General features: G+C 39.3%; 1 protein-coding gene across 1 annotated transcript in view; it reads left to right on the forward strand.

The window, feature by feature from the left end:
• SHROOM4 (shroom family member 4) overlaps window positions 1-25,451 on the forward strand; it is a 153,196-nt gene that overhangs the window by 107,239 nt on the left and 20,506 nt on the right. Inside the window, exon 7 of the mRNA XM_054566313.1 lies at window positions 4,134-4,195. Coding sequence (XP_054422288.1) covers window positions 4,134-4,195 — 62 coding nt within the window. The remainder of the gene's footprint in view (window positions 1-4,133; window positions 4,196-25,451) is intronic.

The following is a 25,451-nucleotide window of genomic DNA, read 5'->3' on the forward strand; positions in this document are numbered from 1 at the left end:
TTTATGATATTATAAACAAATATGGAACTTTATTTAATATGTGTGCTGAAGTTTTTGAAGTTTGTTGATGCTCCAACTTATTTTATAGTTTTCAGTATACAAATGTACATATTTTGTTATATTTATCCCAAAGATTTCATGATTTTGATGCTATTGTAAATAGTATTTTTTAATGACAATTAAAATTCCTTGTTGCTATTATATAGAAATACAATTCAATTTTGTTGTATTGGTCTTATATGCTATAAGCTTTTCAAAGTAATTTATTGGTTCTAGTGGCTTTTTGATAGGTTTTTAAAGATTTTCTACATAGACAATCATGTCACCTGAATATGGAAATAATTTCAAATTTTTCTTTCCACTGTGTATGCCTTTTCTAGGGGAGAGAGGTGCCTTAATGTACCTTCTAGGACCTCAAATACAAAGTTTAATAGAAGTGGTGAGAGTGGATATTGTTGCTTTGTTCCTTGTCTTTCACTATTAAGTATGATGTTAGCTGTAGGTTTTTAATAGATGCCCTTTATCAGGTTGAGGATGTTCCCTTTTATTTGTAGCTTTTATCAGCAGTGGATGTTGAATTTTTTCCAAATGTTTTTTCTGTATATATTGAGATGATCATATAGTTTTTCTTTTTTAGTCTACTGATATGGTGAATTACACTGGTTGATTTTTGAAACAAGAACCAGCCTAGTATCACCCACTTTGTCATGACGCATTATCCTTTTTATGTGTTACTAGATTGGATTTGTTCATAGTTTGTTAAAGATTTTTGTGTCTATGTTTATCAGGGGTTTTAGTCTGTAGTTATCTTGTAATATCCTCTTCTGGTTATCATATCCAGGTGCTGGCCTTACCAAATGAGCTGGAAGGTATTCCTTCCTCCTCCGTGTTCAGGAAGTTTGTATAGAATTGGTATTGTTTCTTCCTTAAATGTTGAATAGAATTCATCACTGAAGCCTACCAAGCCTGGAGTTTTCTTTGTGGAAAGACTTTTTTTAACTAAAAATTCAATTTATTTAATAGATATAGGGTCATTTAGGTTATCTATTTCTTCTTGAATGAGCTTTGGTAGTTTGTCTTTCAAGGACTTTGTCCATTACATTTAAGCTTTCCATTTTTATGGGGATAAAGTTGTTTGTAACTTAATTTGAAATGCATCAAGAAATTAAGATGGATTGGTGGGTAGATAAAGGAGTGAATAGAAGTATATGTGATAAGATAAATATGGTAAAATATTAATCGTAGAATCTAGGTGGTGGATATATGTGTGTTGACTGTAAACTTGTTCAACTCTTCTGTATACTTGAAAATATTCATAGTAAAATGTTGAAAAGAGAGGAGAGTAAATATAAAATATTTGTGTAAGGGCACTGATGCTGGAATCAGACTCCCTAGGTTCAAATTCCTAAGCTTTCCCACTTAAAAATGGAGGCAATAACAACATGTACTTCATAAGTTCATTGTGAGGATTAAATGATGAAACATGTGTAAGGCATTTAGAACAGTGACTGCCAGATCGTAATCATTTTATAAGTGTGAGTTATTATCTTTTAAAATAAAGGTAGAGATTGGCTTAGCTTGAGAAAGTTTCTGAAAGAAGGACCTGAAAGCGGACAATAGAAAAAGGGGAGTGAAGCGGGGTGGGGGCATGGGGTTAAGGAGATGGTGGCTGCAGAAGTGTCACCTGAGGGCCAATAACTCTATAAAAGAGGGAGGTGAAATTTCCAGGTTGCATCAGTTGGCAGCAGCAATGAAGGTTTTCTTATGCACTCTGAGGGAGGGACATGTTCAGTTCCTAATGCCTGTTAGTCTAGCTAAACAGGTTTGCTTAGACACTAGGCTTTCAGACATTTGGAAGACCATCTAAGAGCCACTTTATGCCCATTCTTACTCCTACCACCTGAACACACCCCGACCCCCAGACATGAGGAAAACTTGTAGTGTGGATTAAGATTCTGCAGCCCATATGACTAAGGCTGTGTGAAGTAGGGCTGATATCCTTCTCCTTATGGCCCATGAAAGATGTTGGAGAGCTAATTGGCTCCTGTATAGTGCTGTTAAGAGAACTAAAACCAGTACACACTTATATCCCTCATACTTCATACTAGTTAGTTTTCCATTTATTATCAAATTATTTCATTTAACAATTGCATGATATATTATAATAGGATCCCAATTTTACAGCTGAGGAAACCGAGGCTCAGAAGAGTCACACATCTAGCAAATGGCAAAGCCAGGATTTGAACAATAACATTTGAGTGTCTACTCTGTACCAGGTACTATTCTAGGCACTTCACATATAGCAACTCATGCAGTCCTTAAAGCAGTCAAGAAATAGGTAATGTTATTATCACAATCACACTATTAAATAGCTGGGGGAAATGAGATAAAGAGAAGTTATGTATTTTGCTTGAGGTCACATAGCAAGTGTGGGATTTGAATCCATGTAGTTTAGGTTCAGGGCCAAGCTCCTAATTATGCTACAGTGTCTCCGCATAAGCTGATTTCAAAGCCCAGGCTTTGTCTAGCATGGCAGGATGCCTTTTAGCAATATACTTTCCCTTAGGGCAGCAAGTTCCCACCACAGTCAGTCATCATCTGCAATAAGCCATGGGGTAACTGCCTTTTCAGTTCAAAGGGTGCAGGCAATTTACAGCAACCTAAGCTCAAGAAGAGAAAAAAAGTAATATGATACTGGGAATCTGCGAAGGAGGTTCAGAGTTGGGATACAACTTTGTTTGATTTGGCCCCTGCTATTTACTGAGCACTTCCCATAGGGCTAGACAGGGCATAGACAGGAAATCCTGGCTCCCACTGTAGCTGAACAAATATGAGGGCAGGGACATCTCACAAGGGCGTCAACACAGAGTCTGAAATCTAACAAGTGGTTAGAGCTGCTCTAACATGGTAGGTACAGACAGGGACTGCTCTGATTCTGTAAAAGCTGAGAAACCTCATCCTTTCCCTGGCAACTGACATCCAGAGCCTCCTATGTGCTGAGCACTGTGCTAGGCCTTCTCTATGCACATACCATTTTATCTCCACTACTGGAACCCCAGCAAGGCTAGATAGCAAAGTCCTTATTTGCCAGATCAGAATATGAGGTTAAGGAAGGTGACACAACTTCCCTCAAATAACAGTTATTAAGTATCTTAGCCAGTATGACTGACACCAAATGTCTTACTCCCAAAAGAGAATAATTTGTTATTTAACTGGGACAAAGGTAATAAAACTTTAAATGGGTCCAATAATAGCATTGAAGAAAGAGGGAATTTGGAAGATCAGCGAGGTTTAGAACAACTGTGCCTTTTTATTGGGCTAAGCTATGCATTGCTAGAGAGTGCTGAATGCAAAGCTGGGGAAAATGTCAAAGGCAAGTTTGCATTAGGTTTGGAGCTAGAATAGGGATGTAGGGACATTTTTTATAAATGGTACACATAAAGAGGGAAAATACTTGCTTTGGCAAAGCCCTTAAGGAAAAAAATAATGCCCAGGGTGAAGAATCTACTCCTGTAATATGGGGAACAAGGCACATAGCACTCAGGCTCCCCAAGGATAAGCCCATCTCAGCCACTGCCAATGGATCTGGGAGTAGGAAAGGCCCCTGTAGTACAGTAGTGTGCTGGAATGCATGATCTCCATCTGCCTCACTCTAGGAAAGGGTTGCAGCAGCAGGAGCTTTAGGCCTCAAAGGCGCTTCAAGGGTCAGGGCTTCCAAGAAGATGCTTTCTATGTTGGAAGAGTCAAAAGGAAAGAGCAGGTTCACCAGGCAGAATAAACAAAAAGACCTCCTTTGCAACAGCCAAAACAAACAGCAAATGTGCTAAACTGGTTTTTAACATGTTTTTTTTGGGGGGGGGGAGTGGAGAAACAGAGGAAAACAGAGTTTCTAGAGTACACTTTCCAGGTCCCTGAGTGCTCTCTTAGTGTTCTGCATGCCCCCAGCAGCTCATTAGGCCTCCTGACAGAAAGGCAGCCTCCATGTACCTATTTCTCTATCCTGCATGGGAGAGTAGAAGGAACCAGCTAGAGAACCTGGCCGGGAACAAGTTCCTAGACTCTTCACATTTTTGAGGCCATCTAGATACCTGACTGCTCGGAGCTCCCTAACTTATCAGAATTTTGCTTTGCAGGAATTTCCTGGGGACAAGTGGAAACCAACAACAGGAAACAGGAAGACCAGCAAATCAGGAAGGTAAGTGGCTTCTCAGGGTGTTGGGGTGTTTGGTACCTCTGAAGTTTCTATAGAAACGGTAAGCTCTTCCATTTGTTCAGCTTTCTTTGGGGAACCTGGTTTGGTATTTACATCAAGGGCTTCATGCCATGGATGTCATCCAGTCTGCCCCCTGCAGTGGGCTACAGACCAAACTAATTGCTAGGACATTTTAAAATATGGAGTAGTCAGGCAGTATTGTGGTACATTGTGCCCATCATCTCAGAGGCCTGAGGCAGGCCTACTCAGGCACCAGAACATGTAGGACCAGACCATGATGAAACAGATGTGAAGGCATAAATTATGCCTGCCTTCCCAGTGGCCATTGGGCAGTTGGAGGGAGCAAAAAGGAGGTAAGGCTATCTAGCTACTGTTGTGCTTTTGCCTCAGAGTTGTTGGAGGTACTTATTTCTTGGGTTCTGCCACCTTTCTTTTTATAGGACTTATTAAAAACTTAAGGTCTGCTCACTAAAAGTCCAAGGGCAGATTATGCTAACAATAGGTTAAAATCCCCAAGAGAAAGCTGGACATTTTCACAAATGGCATATATGGCTTGAGCTAGAGGAAAAAAAGTTGCTTGGGCAAAGCCCTTAAGGAAAAAAAATGCCCATAATGGAAAATCTGTTCCTGTTATGTGGAGAGCATGGCACACAGCACTCATGTTTCCCAGAGATGAGCCCACCTGCCATAGGTGACCATAGGAGTGACAGTTACCTTCTCTGGGGTGCTCTCTATCAGCCTGGCTGGACCCTTTCTTTTGTGAAATTCCCTTGATATACTCTGACAGTCAGTTCTTCTCCAGGCCTAATTTTAAGACACCCCTAAATTATATTGATTCTTTAACTCAAATTCCAGGAATGAAGGAGGAATAGGGAAAAAAGCTCTTAGCTGTGCCTCGATAGGGGCACTTAGGGAGGGGACACAAAAGGAGAGGACTAGATTCTGAGTCTCCTGACCCCAGAAGAGCCTGGGGGTCTATATTGTCTCCTATGATTTGGTGGTGTAGTTGGGAATAATTTTGGCTTGCTTTTGATTCCAAAGTCTGGGAAACCTACTTGTTTTCTGGTTGGCAATGAAAAAAGGAGGAAACCAATATAAAGGGTCAGTCACTGGGTTAGATCTTTTTACACCCATAATCTCGTTTAGTCTCCACAATAGTTCATTTTTACTACCTATTTTATAGATGAGGTGCAGAGAGGTTATATAACTTAGCTGAGGTCACCTAGTATAATTGATGGAACCAGGATTCAGACCCTGGTTTGTCTGGCCCCAAAGTTCATTCATTTTCCACCATAACTGCTTCAATTAAGATCCCTAAAGAAACCCTTCAAACTGATCACTCAGCATCATGTCTGAGGAGTCTTATCCTGGATGGGGATTCTATAGGATTTTATGGCTAGTCTTGATTCCTCACTGTAAACTAGCTTATATTATATCCTTGGAGAACTTGTTTCAGTCTAGTGGGTCTGCAGAGTTTTCCACAATATTAGACTGAAACTTTTGAGAGAGGAGACCACACCTTGGTCATAGACTTACTCTATGTGCCTAGCACAGAGAAGTTGCTCAGGGGTATTTTTCATTTGCTTGCCAGATGAAGAAACAGAGTCTCTACCATTGAGTGGGTGAAATGACACAAAAATAATGCTAATTAATATTTCTTGAGCACAGTGCTCTACTCTGGGCACCATTCAAAGCACTTTACATTTATTTATTACTATAACCTTAAGGGATGGGTACTATGAATCTCCCCATTTGCCTGAGAGGAGAAACGGAAGCAAACACAGATAAATTAATTTGCCTAAAGTCCCACAGATATTAAGTTGACTAGATCCAAGCAGTCTTACTTCAGAGACACTCCACAATAAGTTCTCACTTAACATCATCAATAGGTTGCAAATTTAAGTGAAACAATGTAATGAAATCAATTTTACCATAAGCTAACTGATATAAACAAGAATTAAGTTTCTGCAGCATATTTCTGGTCACAAAAACATTGCCAAATTTCTAATCGAAGACCCAAAACAATTCTAATATTAAACATTGAAATAAAGATGAATAAAAATTAATTATTTCCTAACTCACCTATTTCAGTCCAGGGTTGCAGATGGCCGGAGTCGATCCTGGCAGCTCAGGGAGCAAGGTTGGCCCAAACCTTAACAGAATGCCTTTCCACTTCAGGATGCACTCACACATACACATCTTTGGGATGTGGTAGGAAATCTACAGAGAAGAACAGGAGAACTCCACACAGACAGTGGCTCTGGCTGGGAATCATTTTTTCTTATCAATCTTATAACAAAATACCATTGAACAAAGTGATGTTATTCAAGGACCTGCTGTACTACCCTACAGTGCTTCTCCAAAAATGGTTCTCTTACCAACCAGTCAGTAAAGAAGGAAGACTTTATTCAAAACTTAGGGTATGTACTGCCTTTTTGTAGGTGAGCAGGGAAATAATAAAGAGCATCAGGAAGCAAGATGCCTGCCCACCCACACCTTGAGCAAGAAAGACTAACCCACACAAAGTTAAGTAGTAGTAATAAGAAATTACCATTTGCAAAACAACCTGATACCACAGCTAAGTTATAGATATTATGTTTTATTGTTCCCAAAACTCTGTCAGGTAGGTATTATTATAGCTAGGGTGGTAGTTCTCAAACTTGAGTGTGCATTAGAAACACCTGAAAGGCTCGTTAAAAGAGAGAAATAGGTAGATCTCACCCCAGTGACTATGATTCAGTAGGTGTGCAGTGGGGCTCAGACTGCATGTCTAACAAGCTCCCCAGGTGATGCTGATGGGATCACACTTTGAGAACTGTTGACTCAGATAAAGAATCTGAGATTCGGACAAACTAAGTAATTTACTGAAGATCTCACAGCTACTAAAGGGACAAGCCAGAATTTATTATTTTTATTTTATTTTTTAATCCTCTCCTGAGGATATTTTTATTGACTCTAGAGATGGAGGAAGGAGGGGAAAGGAAGAGAGAAGACAGGAGAGAGCAAGAGAGAGGGAGATACAGGGACAGAGCTTGGTTGCCTCCAGTAGGCACCTGACCAGAAATCGAACCCGGTACCTGGGTATGTGCCATGACTGGGGATTGAACCCACAACCTTTTCGTGTATAGAATCATGCTCCAACTGAATGAAACACACAGGCCAGGGCAGAACAAGCCAGGATTTAAACACAGGTGTTGCTTGTTCAGACAAGTTGCTATAGGATGAAGTGTTAAATACATGGTTTAAACAAGAAATGCCTGGCACATGGCAAGGGGCCAATACATGGTAAGTGTTATTGTGCTTTAAGTTCATTGGAGGGTAAGTAAACTGAAGGTTGGGATCTACAGGAGGAAAGGATCAGAGGGAAGACTAAGCGGGGTGTGTGGGAGGAATAAGCCCCCATGGTTAAGGGTTCTGACCTTGGAGTCAGTCTCCCTGGGTTCAAATCCAGCTTCTTCCATTCTCCAGCTGTTGTAGTTTGGCAAGTTTCTCCATCTCTCTCTATCTCCTTCTCCCCCTTTCCCATCAGTGTTCTTATCTACCTCATGTGATTGTTGTGAGGATTAAATGAGTTAATATATGTAAAGCATTTAGAACAAAACCCAGCACTGTAAACCCTCATTAAATATTAGTTGTAATAATGAGAAGGAGGAGGAAGAAGAAAGGGAAGAAGAGCAGGAGCAACAACGGTATAGAAAAAGGGCAAATAGCAAAGTATTGGGCAAGGATAGGTAGGCCCTAAAAACAAGATAGGATCACTCATATGTGGGATCTAGTGAACAAACTGAACTAACAAGCAAAGGAGAGACAGACTTATAAAGAGGATGACAGCTAAGAGGGGAGGGGAGGAGTGGAGGGATTGAGCAAAAAGGAAAAAGGGCTCTTAGACATGGATAACAATGTGGTGATTGTTGGGAGGAGGGTGGTATAAGGGGGATAAATGGTATTGGGAAAAAATTTAAATTATTTTTATTATGTTTTATTTTATTTTATTTTTAAAATTTATTTATTTACTTTTTAAATACATTTGTCTCTGCCTCCCCCCCCACCACTTTCCCTTGCCCCCTCCCTCCTTCCCTCCCTCAGCTCTTCCCCTTTGGTTTTGTCCATGAGTCCTTGCTGTATGTTCCTTGACTTTCCCCTTCCCTTCCCTTTCCCTGCCCCGCCCCTCCCTCCTTCCCTCTTGACTCTGTTGATTTCTTTTCCTTTCAGTGTTGCTGGTCTTATTTTCCTTCCATCTTTGTATTGTTGGTTAGGTTCCGCTTATAGGTGAGATCATATGGCATTTGTCTTTCGCCCCCTGGCTTATTTCGCTTAGCATAATGCTCTCTAGTTCCATCCATGCTGTCGTGAAGTTTAGTAGTTCTTTTTTTCTTTCTGCTGCGCAGTATTCCATTGTGTATATGTAACATAATTTTCTGATCCAATCATCTACTGAGGGGCATTTAGGTTGCGTCCAGCACTTGGCTATTGTAAATTGTGCTGCTATGAACATTGCGGTGCTTAGGTTCTTTCGTATTGGCGTTTTGGTGTTCTTAGAGTATAGTCCCAGCAGGGGAATCCCTGGATCAAAAGGCAGTTCCATTTTCAGCTTTTTGAGGAAATTCCACACTGCTTTCCACAGTGGCTGCACCAGTCTGCATTCCCACCAACAGTGGACTAGGGTTCCCTTTTCTCCACAGCCTCGCCAGCACCTGTTGTTTGTGGATCTGTTTATAATGGCCATTCTGACTGGTGTGAGGTGGTACCTCATGGTGGTTTTGATCTGCATTTCGCTGAGCATCCTTTAAAATGCCTCTGGGCCCTCTGTATCTCCTCCTTAGAAGAGCATCTGCCCAGGTCCTTTGCCCATTTTTTGATTGGATCGTTTGTCTTCTTGGAGTGGAGTTGAGTGAGTTCTTTATATATCGTGGAGATCAAACCTCTATCTGATGTATCATTAGCGAATATATTTTCCCATACGGTTGGCTCCCTTTTCATTTTGCTGATGTTTTCTTTAGCCGTGCAGAAGCTTCTTATTTTGATGAGGTCCCACTTGTTTATTCTTTCCTTTATGTCCCTTGCTTTAGGAGACATATCAGTGAAAAAATGGCTGCGTGGGATATCTGAGAGTTTCCTGACAATGTTCTCCTCGAGGACTTTGATGGTGTTGCGACTTATATTTAAGTCTTTTATCCATCTTGAGTTTATTTTTGTGTATGGTGTCAGCTGATGATCCAATTTCAATTTTTTGCATGTAGCCGTCCAGCTCTCCCAACACCATATGTTGAAGAGGCTATTATGGCTCCATTTTATGTTTCTGCCCCCTTGGTCAAATATTAGATGCCCATAGAGACCTGGGCTTATTTCTGGGCTTTCTATTGTTCCACGGGTCTATGGGTCTGTTCTTGTGCCAGTACCAGATTGTTTTGAGTATAGTGGCTTTGTAGTAGAGTTTGATGTCCGATATTGTGATCCCTCCTACTTTGTGTTTCTTTCTCAAAGTTGCTGCGGCTATTTGGGGTCATTTATGGTTCCATATAAATTTTTGAAATGTCTGAAAAAAACTAGATAGGATCACAAACATGGAAGCAATTAAAGGTTATCCATCAGGTAAGTGACATGGTAAATGTAGCACTTTAGACAGCTTGGCAGCATTTGTAGCCTAGATGGGTTGAAGAGAGGCCAATTATGGGCGGTGATCTAGGCATGAAAGAGTGCGGCTCTGGATTGAGAAGGTGGGGGTGGTGTAGAAGAAATAGATAAATATGTGTAATATGCAGGGGAAAGTGTTTGTCTATCATGAATATAATATTACAGGAAATAAAAAACAGAAGAAAAAGTAGCCTTAGTCCTACCACCCTAACACCCTGAATGTTTTCATCTTTCTGCCAACCTCTATCTTTAGGTATAGAGATATTTTGGGCATGGTTAAATAACTATATAGATGTGATTGTGTTTGTCCTGCTTCTTTTTCCTCCCACTAAGCATTATTTGGTGAACAGTTTTTCACATTGCTATACAGGCTTCCTCCATAGTTATAAATTTTAATGGCTGCATAATATTTAACTAGCCTAATGTGCTTTAATTTGCTTAGCCGTTCCCAAATTGTTGGATAATTAGATCGTTTCCAATTTCTTGCTATTATAAAGTAGTGATGCAGAAAATTTGTATAGTTATAATCTTTTTCTCATTTTGAATGATCTCATTAAAAACAATTATTAGAGTTCAGATTACTAGTTGAAAGAATATGAACATTCTTATTGTTTCACCAAACTGCTTTGCTGGGAGGTGGTTTACACTGCTGCTGGCAATTTATGAGGATACCAATTGACCAAAATCTGGCCATCATAGAAAATTTTCTTTTCCTAATGCAATATATGCAAACTGTACCCATTATAATTTTAATTTGCTTACTTTGATTATTCTAGTTTGAATTTTTTATATGTTTACTTAACATTTGCATTGCTTCTCGTGTTCTTTTCAGATTATTTGCTCACAAATATGTGAAACCTTTTGAGAGAAAAGTAGAGAGAATTTGGTGATTGGAATTTGGGAAAGAAAGGAGATAAGTCAAAAATAACTCCAAAACCTGGTGACTTGGAGAAAGTTATTGACATAGCTAGGGCAAGTGAGAAGGGGAGCTGGTTTGGTGGAGGTGATAAGTTTGAGTTCAGATATGTTGAATTTTAAGTTAGCAAGGGAGAAAAATGAATACTTTGAAGGAGACTGGTTCATCACCCAGCATGAGGTAGGATGAGGAAGAAGAACTAGCAAGTAAACCAAAGGGGCAAGCAGCTGGAATGGTAGAAGAGGAAGTATGCCAGTGCAACAACACAGAGGATGAGAGGACTTCTTCTGGCTTTGACAGTTTAGAATCACAAGTGACCTTCAAAAAATCTTAGTGAAGTGATGGGCATAAAAAGTAGATGGGATGACAGTCTGTAAGGGAGGTGAATGGAGAAGTGCACACAGCATTACACATCATAAATTCACTGGTTTTAAGTACACGATTCAATGAGTTTTGGTAAATTTACAATGTGGTGCGATCATCACCACAATCCAGTTTTTAAGACATGTCTATCTTCCTAAAAAGTTGTCTGTGTCTACTTGCCGTCATTCCTTATTCCCACCTTCAACTTCAGACACCCACTGATCTATTTTCTCTCTCTATGGATTTCTCTATTCTGGACATTTCATATAAATGGAATCAGACAATATGTGGGCTTTTTAATCTTGCTTCTTTCACTTAGCATGCTTTAGCAGTTCATCATGTTGTAGCATGTATCACTATTTCATTCCTTCTTCTTGCCAAATAATATTCTTCTGTATGGATATAACACATCTTATTTATCCATTCACCCATGAATGGACATTTGGGTCATTTTCACTTTTTAGCGATTGTGAATAATGCTGATATGACCATTTGTGTTCAAGTTTATATGTGGACATATGTTTTCAGTTCTCTTGGGAATATACTTAGGAGTGGAATTTCTGAGCCATATGGTAATTCTATTGACTTTTGGAGGAACTGCCTGTTTTTCAAAGTGGCTATGTATATCATTTTTAAAAAATTTTTAATCATCATCTGAGGACATTTTTTCATTGCTTTTTAAGAGGAAGGGAAAGAGAAAAACATTGATGCAAGAGAGAAGCATCGATTGGTTGCCTCCCATAAGCACCCGGACCAGGGATCCCATGTGCCCGGACCAGGGATCATGTGCCTGGACGAGGGACCAAACCTGAAACCTAGGTATTTGCCCTGACTGGGAATTGAACCTGCAACCTTTCAGTTATGGGGCAATGCTCCAACCAACTGAGCCACACCAACAAGGGCAGTATACCATTTTTATTTCCTTCAGCAACGTAGGAGGATTTCAGTTTCTTTTCATTAATTTTAATACATCGATTATGTGTTAGTGTTACTGTGTGATTTAAAAATATTTTAAAAGAAGATTTTTTTTTATTTTTAGAGAGAGGGAAAGGGAAGGAGAGAAGGAGAGAAACGTCAATGTGTGGTTGCCTCTTATGCGCCTTCCACTGGGGACCCAGCCTGCAATCCAGGCATGTGACCTGACTGGAAATCAAACTGGTGACCCTTTGGTTCACAGGCTGGCACTCAATCCACTGAGCCACACCAGCTAGGGCAACAGAAAAATGTTTAAAAAGACATTTAAACATTAAAAATGTTTATATGAACATTTAATGAATAAGAAGTTGGCCAGGGGAAGGAAGAAGAAAATTGGATAGCAATGGGGCAATAGAGTTTAAGTTAGTGGTTCTCAGATTGTGGCCCTAGGACCAGCCACCTAAGTTTCATCTAAGAACAGAAAATGCACATTTTTAGGCCTATCTTAGACCTACTGACTCAGAAACTGGAATATTGCCCAGTGATCTGTATTTTAACAAGCCTTCCAGACAATTGTGATTTGAAAAGCTAACTATGAGAACTGGTGGTTTGAATGAAGGTTTGATCAAGACTTGGGAAACTGATTTAAATTTAAGAACAAAACGGAGAGGTCAGTGGAAAGGGAAGAAGTATTAATACTGCAGATGACAGTTTATGAACTCAGGGAAGAGGAGAAGGCCTAGGAAAGGTCAAGGGCAGAGATGACATTTAAGAGGAGAAATCCTGATGGAGTTTCCACTGCCTCACCCCACATACACACATTTTAACATTTCTTTTTTTTTCTTATTGTTCAGTTATAGTTGTCTCAATTTTTCCCCCATTGCTCTCCCCTACCCTACCCACCCCTGCTCCCACAGTCAATCCCTACCCTGTTGTCCATGCCCATGGGTCCTTTATACATGTTCCTTGACTAGACCCCACTTTCTTTCCTCCCTTATTCCCTCCCCGATTCCCTTTGATCACTATCAGTCTCTTCCTTGTTTCCATGCCTCTGGTTCTATTTTTCTCCTTTGTTTTGTTTATTAAGTCCCACTTATAGATGAGATTATATCATGTTTTTCTTTCACTGCCTGGCTTTTTCACTTAGCATGACACTCTCCAGATCCATCCATGCTGTCACAAAGGGTAGGAGTTCCTTCTTTCTTTCTGCTGCATAGTATTCCATTGTGTAGATGCACCACAGTTTTTGATCAGCTCATTTATTGATGGGAACTTAGGCTATTTCCAGCACTGGGCTATTGTAAATAATGCTGCTATGAACATTGCAGTGCATAGTTTCTTTTGAATTGGTGTTCAGAATTATTTTTTTTTAAAGATTTTTATTTACTTGTTTTTTAAGGTTTTGTATATTTTTATTTATATATATTTAATTGATTATGCTATTACAGATGTCCCATTTTTTTCTCCCCTTTATTCCCTTCCACCCTTCCACTGCCCTGTCCCCCAACAATACCCGTCCCCTTAGTTCATGTCCATGGGTTGTATATATAAGTTCTTTGGCTTCTCCATTTCCTATATTAATCTTAACCTCCCCCTGCCTATTTTGTACATAATATTTATGCTGCTTATTCCCTGTACCTTTTCTCCTATTTCGCCCCCCTCCCTCCCCTCTGTTTTACTGTTTATAGTTTTTGATCTTCTTTTTATTAGGTAAGTCCTTTTAACATTTCATATAATAAGGGCTTGGTGAAGATGAACTCCTTTAAGTTGACCTTATCTGGGATGTACTTTATCTGTCCTTCCATTCTAAATGATAGCTTTGCTGGATAGAGTAACCTTGGATGTAGGTCCTTGCTTTTCATGATTTTGAATACTTCTTTCTAGCCCCTTCTTGCCTGCAAGGTTTCTTTTGAGAAATCAGCTGATAGAATTATGGGAACTCCTTTGTAGGTAACTGTCTCCTTTTCTCTTGTTACTTTTAAGATTCTCTCCTTATCTTTAATCTTGGTAACTTAATTATGATGTACCTTGGTGTGTGCTTCCTTGGGCCCAACTTCTTTGGGACTCTCTGAGCTCCCTGGATCTCCTAGAAGTCTATTTCCTTCATCAGATTGGGGAAGTGCTCCTTCATTATTTGTTCAAATAAGTTTTCAGTTTTTTGCTCTTCCTCTCCTCCTTCTGGCACCCCTATGATTTGGATGTTGAATTGTTTAAAGTTGTCCTAGAGATTCCTAGGCCTCTCCTCATTTATTTGAATTCTTGTTTCTTCATTCTGTTCTGGTTGAATGTTTACTTCTTCCTTCTACTCCAAATTACTGATTTGAGTTCTGGTTTCCTTCCTTTTACTGTTGGCTCCCTGTATATTTTTCTTTATTTCACTTTGCATTGCCTTCACTCTTTCCTTCATTTTACAACCATACTCAGCCAATTCAGTGAGTATCCAGATTACCAGTCTTTTGAACTGTGCATCTGATAACTTGGCTATCTGTTCATTGTTTAGTTCTATTTTTGGAGCTTTGCTCTGTTATTTCATTTGAGCCCTATTTCTTTATCTCAGTGCACCTGTACATTAGAAGGGGCAGAGCCTTAGATATTCGCAAGTGCAGGGCAACCCAGGTCGCTGAGCTGTGACGCTGTCTCCAAAGGATTTGAGTCTTTTTTTGCCCCCGCACTGGAACCCAGGATTGCATGGTTTGTCTCACTCCTCAGCTGTTTCTCCAGTTTATGCACATGCAAATGTGGGTCCGCCTCATCTGCCAGCCACCACCTGACTGTCCTGGTCCTCTAGCCACTGCTTTACTGAGCTGGCATCCTCTCCACCACAGCTGCCTGTCTCTGCCCCTCCTACTGGTCTGGATGAATGCTTCTTGTTTAACTCCCTGGTTGATGCACTTCCTTACAGTTTGATTCTCTGGCAGCTCTGGTTATTCTTCTTTTTTAAATATGTTGGTGTCCTTCCTTTGGTTATGCCAGGAGGCAAAGTGTGGACACCTATGTAGACCTATGCCGCCATCTTGGCCAGAAGGCCGGTGTTAAGAATTCTTAGGCTATAATCTCAGCAGTAGGCACACTGAATCAAAAGACAGTTCCATTTTCAGTTTTTTAAGGATGTCCTGTACTGTTTTCCACAATGGCTTCACCAGTCTGTTTTACCACCAATAGTGTACTGGGGTCCCCTTTACTCCACAACCTCACCAGCACCTGCTATTTGTTGACTTGTTTATGATAGCCATACTGTCCACTTAGCTATTTTGAAGTGGTATGTCACTGTGGTTTTAATTTGCATTTTTCTGAGGGCTAGTAATGATGAGCATCCTTGCACATGTCTCTGAGCCCTGTATATGTCCTTAGAGAAGTGTCTATTCAGGTCCTTTGCCCATTTTTTAATTGGATTGTTTGTCTCCCTGGAGTAGAGTCTTGTGAGTTCCTTATATATTTTGGACATCAAACCCATGTCTTAGGTATCATTGGCAAATATATTTTCCTCTGCTAATGTCAGATGTTGACCCTGTCTGACCTTAGGCAGTCTGTTCAAGACTTCCAGGAATCTACTGTTTGTGGCTGTCTCCTTCATTTGTAAATCTAGCCACTCCGCACTCAGCAGTTAGGCTGAGGCACCACAGTGTGGGGGGCAGAGTCCCTCCTAGGAATGGGGCTATTGTTTCCTCTTATGCTGCAGTGCCTCAGGGGAGTGGTCTGCCTGAGAAATATGGCTGCTGCTTCATTGGGGATGAGTCTGCACCGGGATCCCACCAGCTCTTCTCTTAGTTCTCTCCACAAAGCCTCATTCCACAGTCTCTCATCAGACATCTCCAGCCCACTCTGTCCCTGCCTTTGCTAGAGCTCAGGGTAAGTGGCTGCAAATAAAAATTTATGCATTGGCCATTTAAACAGCTCTTTGAATCTTCAACTGCCTGTCTCTGGCAGAGAGCAATCCTGCCGCTTTTTGTAGCTGGCTGTTATCTATGTACTTTTTGGGCTTTGGTGCCTTAGGCTGGGGATCTCCGCTTATGGTTTAGACCCCACTCATCTCAGGGGGATCCAACTGGCCTTTTAAATATCCCTCTGGCATTGCTGCCTGTGGGTACCCAGCCAGCCTTCTCAAGTCTCTGCCAAACTCATTACCAGTCAGGTTGGGCTGAAGCTGATTCTTCTTCTCTGTCCAAGGTTATAAGTCTTGTCTCTCATTGTTCACTTGTTTGTTCTGGGTTATTTCTCCACAATTTAGTTGTAATTACAGATTGGTCCTGGGAGGAGGTCAGTGACTTCCATTCACTCTTCTGCCACCTTGCCCCCCGCTCCATTTTTAATTTTTTGAGGCATCTCCATACAGCTTTCCACAGTGACTTCACTAATCTGCATTCCCACCAACAGTGCAAAAGGGTTCCCTTTTCTCCATAGCCTCGCCAGCACTTGTTTGTTAATTTATTGATACAGCCATTCTGACATGCGTAAGATATCTCGTTGTGGTTTTAATTTGCATTTCCCTGGTAATTATTGACATCGGGCATCTTTTCATATGTAGGTTGGCCATCTGTATGTCCTCTATGGAGGAGTGTCTATTCACATCCTTTGCCTATATTTTAATTTGGTTGTTTGTTTTTTTGGTGTTGAGTTTTTTAAGTTCCTCATAAATTTCAGATATTAACCCCTTATCAGATGTATTGGCGAATATGTTCTCCCATTCTGTGGGTTTTCTTTATATTTTGTTGGTGATTTTCTTTGCCGTGCAGAAACTTTTTAGTTTGATATAGTCCCATTTGTTCATTTTTTTCTCTTGTTTCCCTTGCCCAGAGAGATACATCCAATAAAATATTGGTATGAGCAATGTCCAAGATTTTGCTGCCTATGTTTTCTACATATTTTATGGTTTCAGGTCTAACATTTAAGTCTTTAATTCATTTTGAATTTATTCTTATGTGTGGTATAAGAATGTGGTCTAGTTTCACTTTTATGCACGTATCTGTCCAATTTTCCCCACACCATTTATTGAATAAATTTCCTTTAGCCCACTGTATGTGCTTGCTTCCTCTGTTGCATATTGATTGACTACAAAGTTGTAGGTTTATTTATGGGCTCTGTATTCTGTTCCATTGATATTTGTGTCTGTTTTTACACCAGTACCATGCTGTTTTGATAACTATGGCCTTATAGTATAGTTTGATATAAGATAGTATGATTCCTCCAATATTGTTCTTCTTTCTCAAGATCGTTGTTGCTATGTGAGGCCTTTTGTGGTTCCATATATATTTTTTTAAGCAATCTATAGATTCAATGCAATTCCTATCAAGATTCCAATGATACAGTTCACTAAACAAATATTGTTTACTAAACAATGATACAGTGAACTAAAACAAATATTTCAAAAACTTATATGGAACCCAGGTTTTTTTAATTCTCAGCTTAAGAGTGGCTCTCTTCCTTCCCTTTGTCATGCCACATCATGAACAGAGCTGGAATATCCTGTACACATTTCCTATGTGTTTATTGAATGAAACAAAATGAATAATTTAGAGTTGAACTTAATTTCATTAGGAAGAATACACTTTTCAGGAAGGTTTTGCCACCTAATAAGAAGGCAACCTTCACAGGTATGGAAGGATTTATCAAAAGTATGACAAAGTCAATTTAAATACTTGGGTATTAATTTAATCCTAGGCACACAAAACTTGTTCAAGGAAAATTATAACTCTTAATTGGATAAATAAAGACCTGCATAAACATATAACTATATTCTGCTTCAATTTGGGAAGACTAAGTGTAATAATGATTGCAATATTCCCTAAGTGAATAAATAGATGCAATGCACTACTGATTAGAGTCACTGTGGGATACTTTATAGAACTTGCCAAATTCATAGTGAAATTTATCTGGAAGAATAACTAGACAATAATACCATATAATACATTTATTTAAAAAGGTAATGATGGTACCCTTACCCTGTCAGATTTTAAAGCCAGTTGTAAAGTGACAATTACCAAAAGCATATGATAGTGGGTTGAAAAAAAGTCAAACAGTGAAATTTAAAAAGAGAAGTTCTAGGAACAGATCAGCTATTCTAATAATGTAGAGCACAGTGGATGAAACACTGAACTGGAGAAAGCAATCACTCTTTCTTTACAAAATGTTGGGGATCCTAGGTATGAGTATGCAGAATAATTATATCAATAGTGCATATAAATCCAACCAAGGAGGTAAAAGATGTATACTCAGAAAACTAGACAGCACTGATGAAGAAATTAAGGAAGTCACAAATAAATTGAAGCCCATACTGTACTCATGGAATGGAAGAATTAACATCGTCAAAATGTACATATTACCCAAAGCAATTAAAATACCAATTATGTATTTCATAGATATAGAACAAACATTTCAAAAATTTATATGGAACCATGAACAACCCTGAATAGCACAGCAATTTTTAGAAAGAACAATGTAGGAGGGATCACAATATCTGGTATCAAACTATATTACAAGACCACAGTAATCAAAACAGTCTGATGCTGGCCTAAGAACAGAGACATAGATCAGTGGATCAGAATAGAGAGCTCAGAAATAAACCCACGTCTCTATGATCAATTAATATTCAATAAAGGGGGTAGAAGCATAAAATGAAGTAAAAATAACGTCTTCAACAAATGGTGTTGGGAGATCTGTATAGCTACATGCAAAAAAAAAAAAAAAATGAAGCTCCACCACCAACTTACACCATACACAAAAAATAAACTCAAGATGGATAAAAGACTTAAATACAAGTCGTGACACCATGAAAGTCCTAGAGGAGAACATAGGCAGGAAACTCAGATATCCCACGCAGCAATATTTTTACTGATATGTCCCCTAGAACAAGGGACATAAAGAAAAGATTAAACAAATGGACCTTCATCAAAATAAGAAGCATCTGCATGGCTAAAGAAAACATCAGCAAAGGGAACCAACCATATGGGGAAATATATTTGTCAATGATACCTAAGACATGGGTTTGATCTCCAAAATATATAAGGAACTCACACGACTCCACTCCAGGAAGACAAACAACCAAATTAAAAAATGAGCAATGGGCCTGAACATACACTTCTTCAAGGAGGACATACAGATGTCCCAGAGACGCATGAAAGAATGCTCACTATCACTAGCCGTCAGAGAAATGCAAATTAAAACTACAATGAGATACCGCTTCACAATAGCAAAGTGGACAGTATGGCCATCATAAACAAATCAACAAACAACAGGTGCTGGTGAGGTTGTGGAGAAAAGGGAACCCTAGTCCAATCTGGTGGGAATGCAGACTGGTGCAGCCACTGGGGAAAGCAGTGTGGAATTTCCTCAGAAAGCTGAAAATGGAACTGCCTTTTGATCCAGCGATTCCCCTGCTGGGACTATACCCTGAGAACACCAAAACGCCAATACAAAAGAACCTATGCACCCCAATGTTCATAGCAGCACAATTTACAATAGCCAAGTATTGGAAGCAAACTATGTGCACATCAGTAAATGACTAAATAAAAAAACTGTGGTACATTTACACAACAGAATGCTATACAGCAGAAAGAAAGAAGGAACTACTACTGTTCTGGATAGCCTGGATGGAACTGGAGAGTATTATGCTAAGTGAAATAAGCCAGGCAGTGAAAGACAAATACCATATGATCCCACCTATAAGTGGAACCTAATCAACAAAGCAAACAAGCAATCAAAATACTACCAGAGACATTGAAATAAAGAACAAACTGACAGTAACCAGAGGGGAGCGGAGAAGGGGATTATGGAGGAGAAAAGGGGAAGGGTCATCAAGGAACATGTTTAAAGTATGTATGGACAAAGCCAAAGAGGGGTAGGATTGATGGTGGGAGGTGGAGTGGGTGAGCCAGGTGGAGGATTGGTAGGTGAAAAATGGAGACAAATGTACTTGAACAACAATAAAAAAAAGAATTGCTTCATGAAAATACTGAATTACTCAACTTGATCTCAAAAAAAAAAAATTCCCACTGAGTATCAAACACTGTGCCACCTATTTGGCAAGTTATGGGCATAACACCCTAATGATTTTCCCTGAAATAGTTAAACAAATATTAAGGAAACCATTACCATCTGTTCACATATTTATGTGTTTCTGAAATCTGAAAACAGTATGACATGAAGTCAGAGAAGCAGTACCTTGATGGTCAACTTAATGAATGGTGAGCTTGCTTTATTTCAACCCAGTTATCCTAAAGTGATAGATTCCAGACTGCATCACTTTACCAATTAACCCTTGAAAAAATTACCATTTTTTTCCTGGTGATATTTTAAATGTTAACAATATGAACATTATGGTTAATGTGTAATTTATTGTTTTATTAAAACATTAGTCTTTAAAGAAAAAAGAATAGTGCATACAGTACTTTGTAGTAGAGTCTAGAAAACAGACCAGTGGAATGGCATATTTATTTCAGCTATGAATGGAAGGTAAATTTGTATGTGTTAAGTGGAGGATATTGTCAGAGACAAGATGGATGGTTTCAAATACACAAAATTAAGGGGGGGTCCTTTGTACAAAAAATGTAATAAAAAACTAAACAAGAGAATGAGGAAATTGTCTGGGGTCAGCATCACTGATAACAGCTGACTGTCCAAAATATATAAAGAATGGATACGGATATTGAAAGTTGGTTTTCAGATTCAGCTTCATAAATGAGCAAGGGAACTGAATAGGCAATTTATACATAAGGAAATAAAGGCAGTAAAATCATTGCATGAAAAAGAACAACTTCTCTAGCATTTAAATAAATGCAAATAAAAACAGCTTCAATGTATCACAGCCTGCTTATTAAACTATCAACAATTAATGTAAATGATACAGAAATTACAAAACCCTATCTTGGCAAGGTTGTGAGGAAACAGTATCTTTCTGGGAGTAGTATAAATTGGTTGTTTTCCTAGATGGCAATCTAGAAGTATGTGATAAGAGTTACAAAACTGTTCATACTCTTTGACCCAGTATACCCTCAAGGAAATAACCTGAAAAGGAAAAATAATTTGTTTACAGATGTGATAGTAGTGCTATTTATAATCATGAAAAAGATTTACCAATTTAATATATCATCATGATAGAATATAATATAGCCATTAACAGTGGCAGGTATACAAATATTGGGTCTTGCACAGAAATAGGTATTTGTAATAATATCAACCAAAAAGCTAAATCCTAAATCATATGTTGAAGCTGATGGTAGCCACACACAAAGAAAATTCAGAAAAAACATATAGTAAAGTGTAAATTTCTAGAGTTGAATGTCCATGGTGTTTTCTGGATACATGTCAAATTGCTGGAATTTATAATAAAAAAGAAAATCTGAGGAAGAGTCAACCCACATTAATTGGATTTAGGCCTGGGAAGTTAAATATCAAAGGCTTTGGAAAAATCACCATACCAATAACAGTGTTACTTCCAGACACGCTTGAACTCACTGTTAGCTAGAATTTGGTTTGCTAGAATTCTCCATCAACCAGCACTTCTGCTTATCTAACTCTGTGAAAATTTTGACATTTCTGAGGGGGCACATGACTACATTTTTGTAAGTGAATCTCCAAATTCATCACCACCACTACAACATAAAGCCCCCTCCCTACTACCACCACCAATAAACATTTTATTATCTGTCTCAGAAACATCACTTTCTTAAGACCTTTCTATTTCTGTTCTCACCTTTCTATCACTGTTATCACCAGAACTAGTTTGCAGACAGTTTGCATTTTAGTGTCATTATTAACAAAGAAGCACATTTTCTCTCTACCATGATTACTTCACATATCTACCTCAACAACAAATAGAGACCAGTAGAGCCACATTGAGATGGGAGTGCCTAGTGGTTGACTAGGCTAGGCTCCCTCCTTTGCTGGGTGACTTGCTGTACAAATGACTATTGTGATGCCTCGCAAAGTCAAATTCATACCCTTTGTACAATGAGCAGTTACTACATTTCATGAATCTTTAGGGTTACTCTCAAAGCAATAAAACTTCAAATTTTTAATATATGTGCGTCAAAGAACTACTGTATAATAATAATAATTGTCATTCATAATTAAGAACCCAGGATGCCTTTTAATCTGAGATAGAATCATTTATAATTTTATAATTTTGATATTAAGTCTGTTTCATTGTATTCTGGGTCTTTGAAATTCAGCACATTAATGTCTGGTATATAGAAGGACTCCCACAGACAAAACTTGCCTATTCCCTTGGGCTTGTCGATTATTTAACCATGGTGGGGCACAAAATTTGCTTAAATAGTATCTGGATTCATAGAGCTTTTTGGAACTCCAGTATGTCCATTATTTTATTTTGTAAATATTTATCCCATTTGTCATGTGGGTGGTATGTATGTATAAAGTTAATTAAAATGCACTTTGTTTTGAGAAGCTTTTTAATGGCTTTATACCTCTTATAATACCCTGGTGAGTTGGAAAACTGGTATTAGGGGTGTCCAACCCATGGCATGTGGGCTGCATGTTGCCCAGGATGGCTATGAACGCAGCCCAACACAAAATCATAAATTTGCTTAAAACATTGAGATTTTTTTTTGTGATTACACGTTGCAAATGTATTTAATGTGTAGCCCATGACAATTCTTCTTCCAGTGTGTCCCAGAGACGCCAAAAGTTTGGACACCCGTGGTGGATAATGACTGATTAGGGCGGTGGATCTCAAAGTATGATCCCTGGCCTACAGTACCATCATCATCTGAGAAATTGTTAGAAATTAAAATTGTCCACTGTATCCCAGACCTACTAAATGAAAAATCTGGGGGTAGAACCCAGCAATCTTTGTTTTAATAAGCCCTCCAGGTGATTCCCGTGCATGCTTAAGTTTCAGAACCATTGAATATTAGAGAAGAGAGGTTTAATAATTTTGGCTAGCCTGATACCAACATAAATTGTTCTTGTGGATATCAAACCTTCCTGGCCCCTTGGAAATGTGTTATATGCTCCTAAAATGTCTTTTATTAACTCTCTTAAGAAGGTTATGTGAACACTGGAGAGGCAGCATGTTGTGGGGGCTAAGATGTGGGCGTTGAAGTCTGATGGACCTTAGTTGTAACTTCTCCGGGTCACTTACCCTCTGTGTTCCCTCAGTTATTTAACCATTCTGAGCCTCATTTATAACACAAAGAAAAAAATACTCAGACCAGAAGATTGTCTCAAAGGTTGAATGAGATCAAATCTGTAAGTGTGCAGCCCTGTACCTGACATATGACAAAATCTCAGTAAACAAGCGATTATTACCATACCTTATCACCATGGATATGACACTGTGTAGGGCCCAGGGACTAATGGGACTTTGGAAATTCCAGGTTGGGGTCATTGGAGAGGGGGAGCTAAGCTTCACACAGAACAGCCCATATAAAGCAAGGACTTCTCTTATCTCTTCAACAGACACTGTGCCAACCTCCTAAAGGCTATAGATGCCTCAGGGCAAGTTCTGCTATTTGTATTTGTTTTTGCTAAACTAATTGTTCTTTACTTGAAGTTCTGTAAACCTAGCAGCAGAGAAGGGTGGTAACAACAAACTATCTGAGCCCTTCTCCTCTCCCTATATAGCCTCCTTGTGTCTCACTTCCTGGATCTTGCAAATATTTCCTTCAGCAATAACCTGGGAGTGGCTGTTTCTCTTGGAGCAGTCTTATCTTTTGGCTGCTAAGGAAAGGGAAAGGGGAGAGGGGCTGGACCTGTGCACTCTTGCTGCTGAGATCCTAGAATGCCAAGCTATTGTGGGGAGTTTAAAAATAAAATTTCCAAACAAAAAAAAAAAAACTTCAAAAAGGCGGTGGAAGAGGCAGGAGGAGCTTGTTCAGTCTCTGCAAATATTGATTTTCATTTTCAATTATTATTGGGCAAGAAAAAAAAGATTTTAACAAAAGGGGAAAATCTATTCATTGGAAGATAAGGTAACCTGTACCAAGAGGAAAAGGAACAGCCCGTGACTTGGCAGGCAATTTATTTTTGTTTTTGAGATGTATTCTCCTTGCTGGTGTCAACAAAGCCCTTTCTCATACTTAGACTTCATGCTTTCTCCCCTGTCTTCAGCAAGGAGTTAAAGTCTTCATGGACACTTGCGGATGAATGTAGTCCAAGTACTCCCCCACCCCACCCCACCCCTACCAGAAGTCCTTGCTTCAGTGGGATTGTCCCATGAAGTAAAATAAGGCAAGAAGTTTCAATCTGGACACTACTTCATCGTATTAGTTAGGAAAATGATATATCCTTTCTAAGCCTCAGGATTCTCTTCTGCAAACTGTCAATAATGGTATCTACTTCAAGGGGTTAGTGTGAAGATTAATAGAAATGCATACATGGAAGTGACTAAAACAGCACCTAACACATAGCAAGAAGTAAGAAACAGTAGTTCTGTTCCATTAATAAAGCTCCTTGTCCTCCACTCGGTCCCAAAGTGAAGCTGTAGATTTCTGTGCATATAGAAGACTTGAGCCCTTTGAAAATAGGGCCTCTAGAGGTCAGTAAATCAACTTGAGCTTGACCCTTCAATGGAAGCTTCCTATTCACCAGTTTGCTTCAGCTGTTGCAAGGGCTTCAGGAAGGCGAGGGCTACGTTGGTTTTACTCCCCTTGCACAGTATAATAGTCAGTGACAGCTTGGAGTGACTTGTATATTCATTGGTCCAGCTGATCCCATTGAGGGCTGTTCTTCCCCTTTCTGGAGTCCTGCCTACTCTGTTTCCCTGATATAAATGTCTCTGCAAGGCTCAGGCTAATCCTGCACAAGTTGTGTAAGTGGGATGGCAGTGCTTTAAAAATCAGAATCGATTTGGAGAATAGCAAGTTCCAGGTTGCCTTGTTGGAGCCCAGTGCCTCCAAATAGGACCACAGTGTCACAAATAGGTGCACCAAATGTCCCTAGAAAGACATGCTCTTTTCTTCCAGTTGATTCTGGGCTTGGCTACCTAGAGGTAAGTTCTGTAAGACTGATTTAATGATTAGTACCTAAACAAGACAACTTAGAATACCTAGTCCTTTTGATCTTCTCTCTGCACTTAAGCCTAAACTTGTGTTTTATTATCTTTCCTCTTTAACAGATGGGAAGAGTGAGTAAATGAGCCCAGGGTTGAAGTCCTTGGTTAGCCAGGGCTTCCTGGCTAGGCAGCCATGTGGCTGAGCTAGGATCCAAGATCTCCTGATCTCTCAGCTATTAAGCAGGTCTGAACATTAACCAGAGGGGCATGCAGTCCAAATCCTTTGATGGGAACAAGGAACAAGGCTGAAGCATACAGCACTGAAGGGTGTGCAATTCAAAACTTGTACAACCACATGCAGTGGCCCTGAATAAGGGACTTCACTCTAAAAGTAAACATAGTTCTGTCACTTATTAATCATCTTTCATGTACCCAGCATAATTGTGAGGTCCTTTTTTATT

The sequence above is a fragment of the Pteronotus mesoamericanus genome, unplaced genomic scaffold (assembly GCF_021234165.1).
Source record: "Pteronotus mesoamericanus isolate MK-2021 breed Mesoamerican mustached bat unplaced genomic scaffold, CSHL_Meso_final contig_173, whole genome shotgun sequence".
NCBI lineage: Eukaryota > Metazoa > Chordata > Mammalia > Chiroptera > Mormoopidae > Pteronotus > Pteronotus mesoamericanus.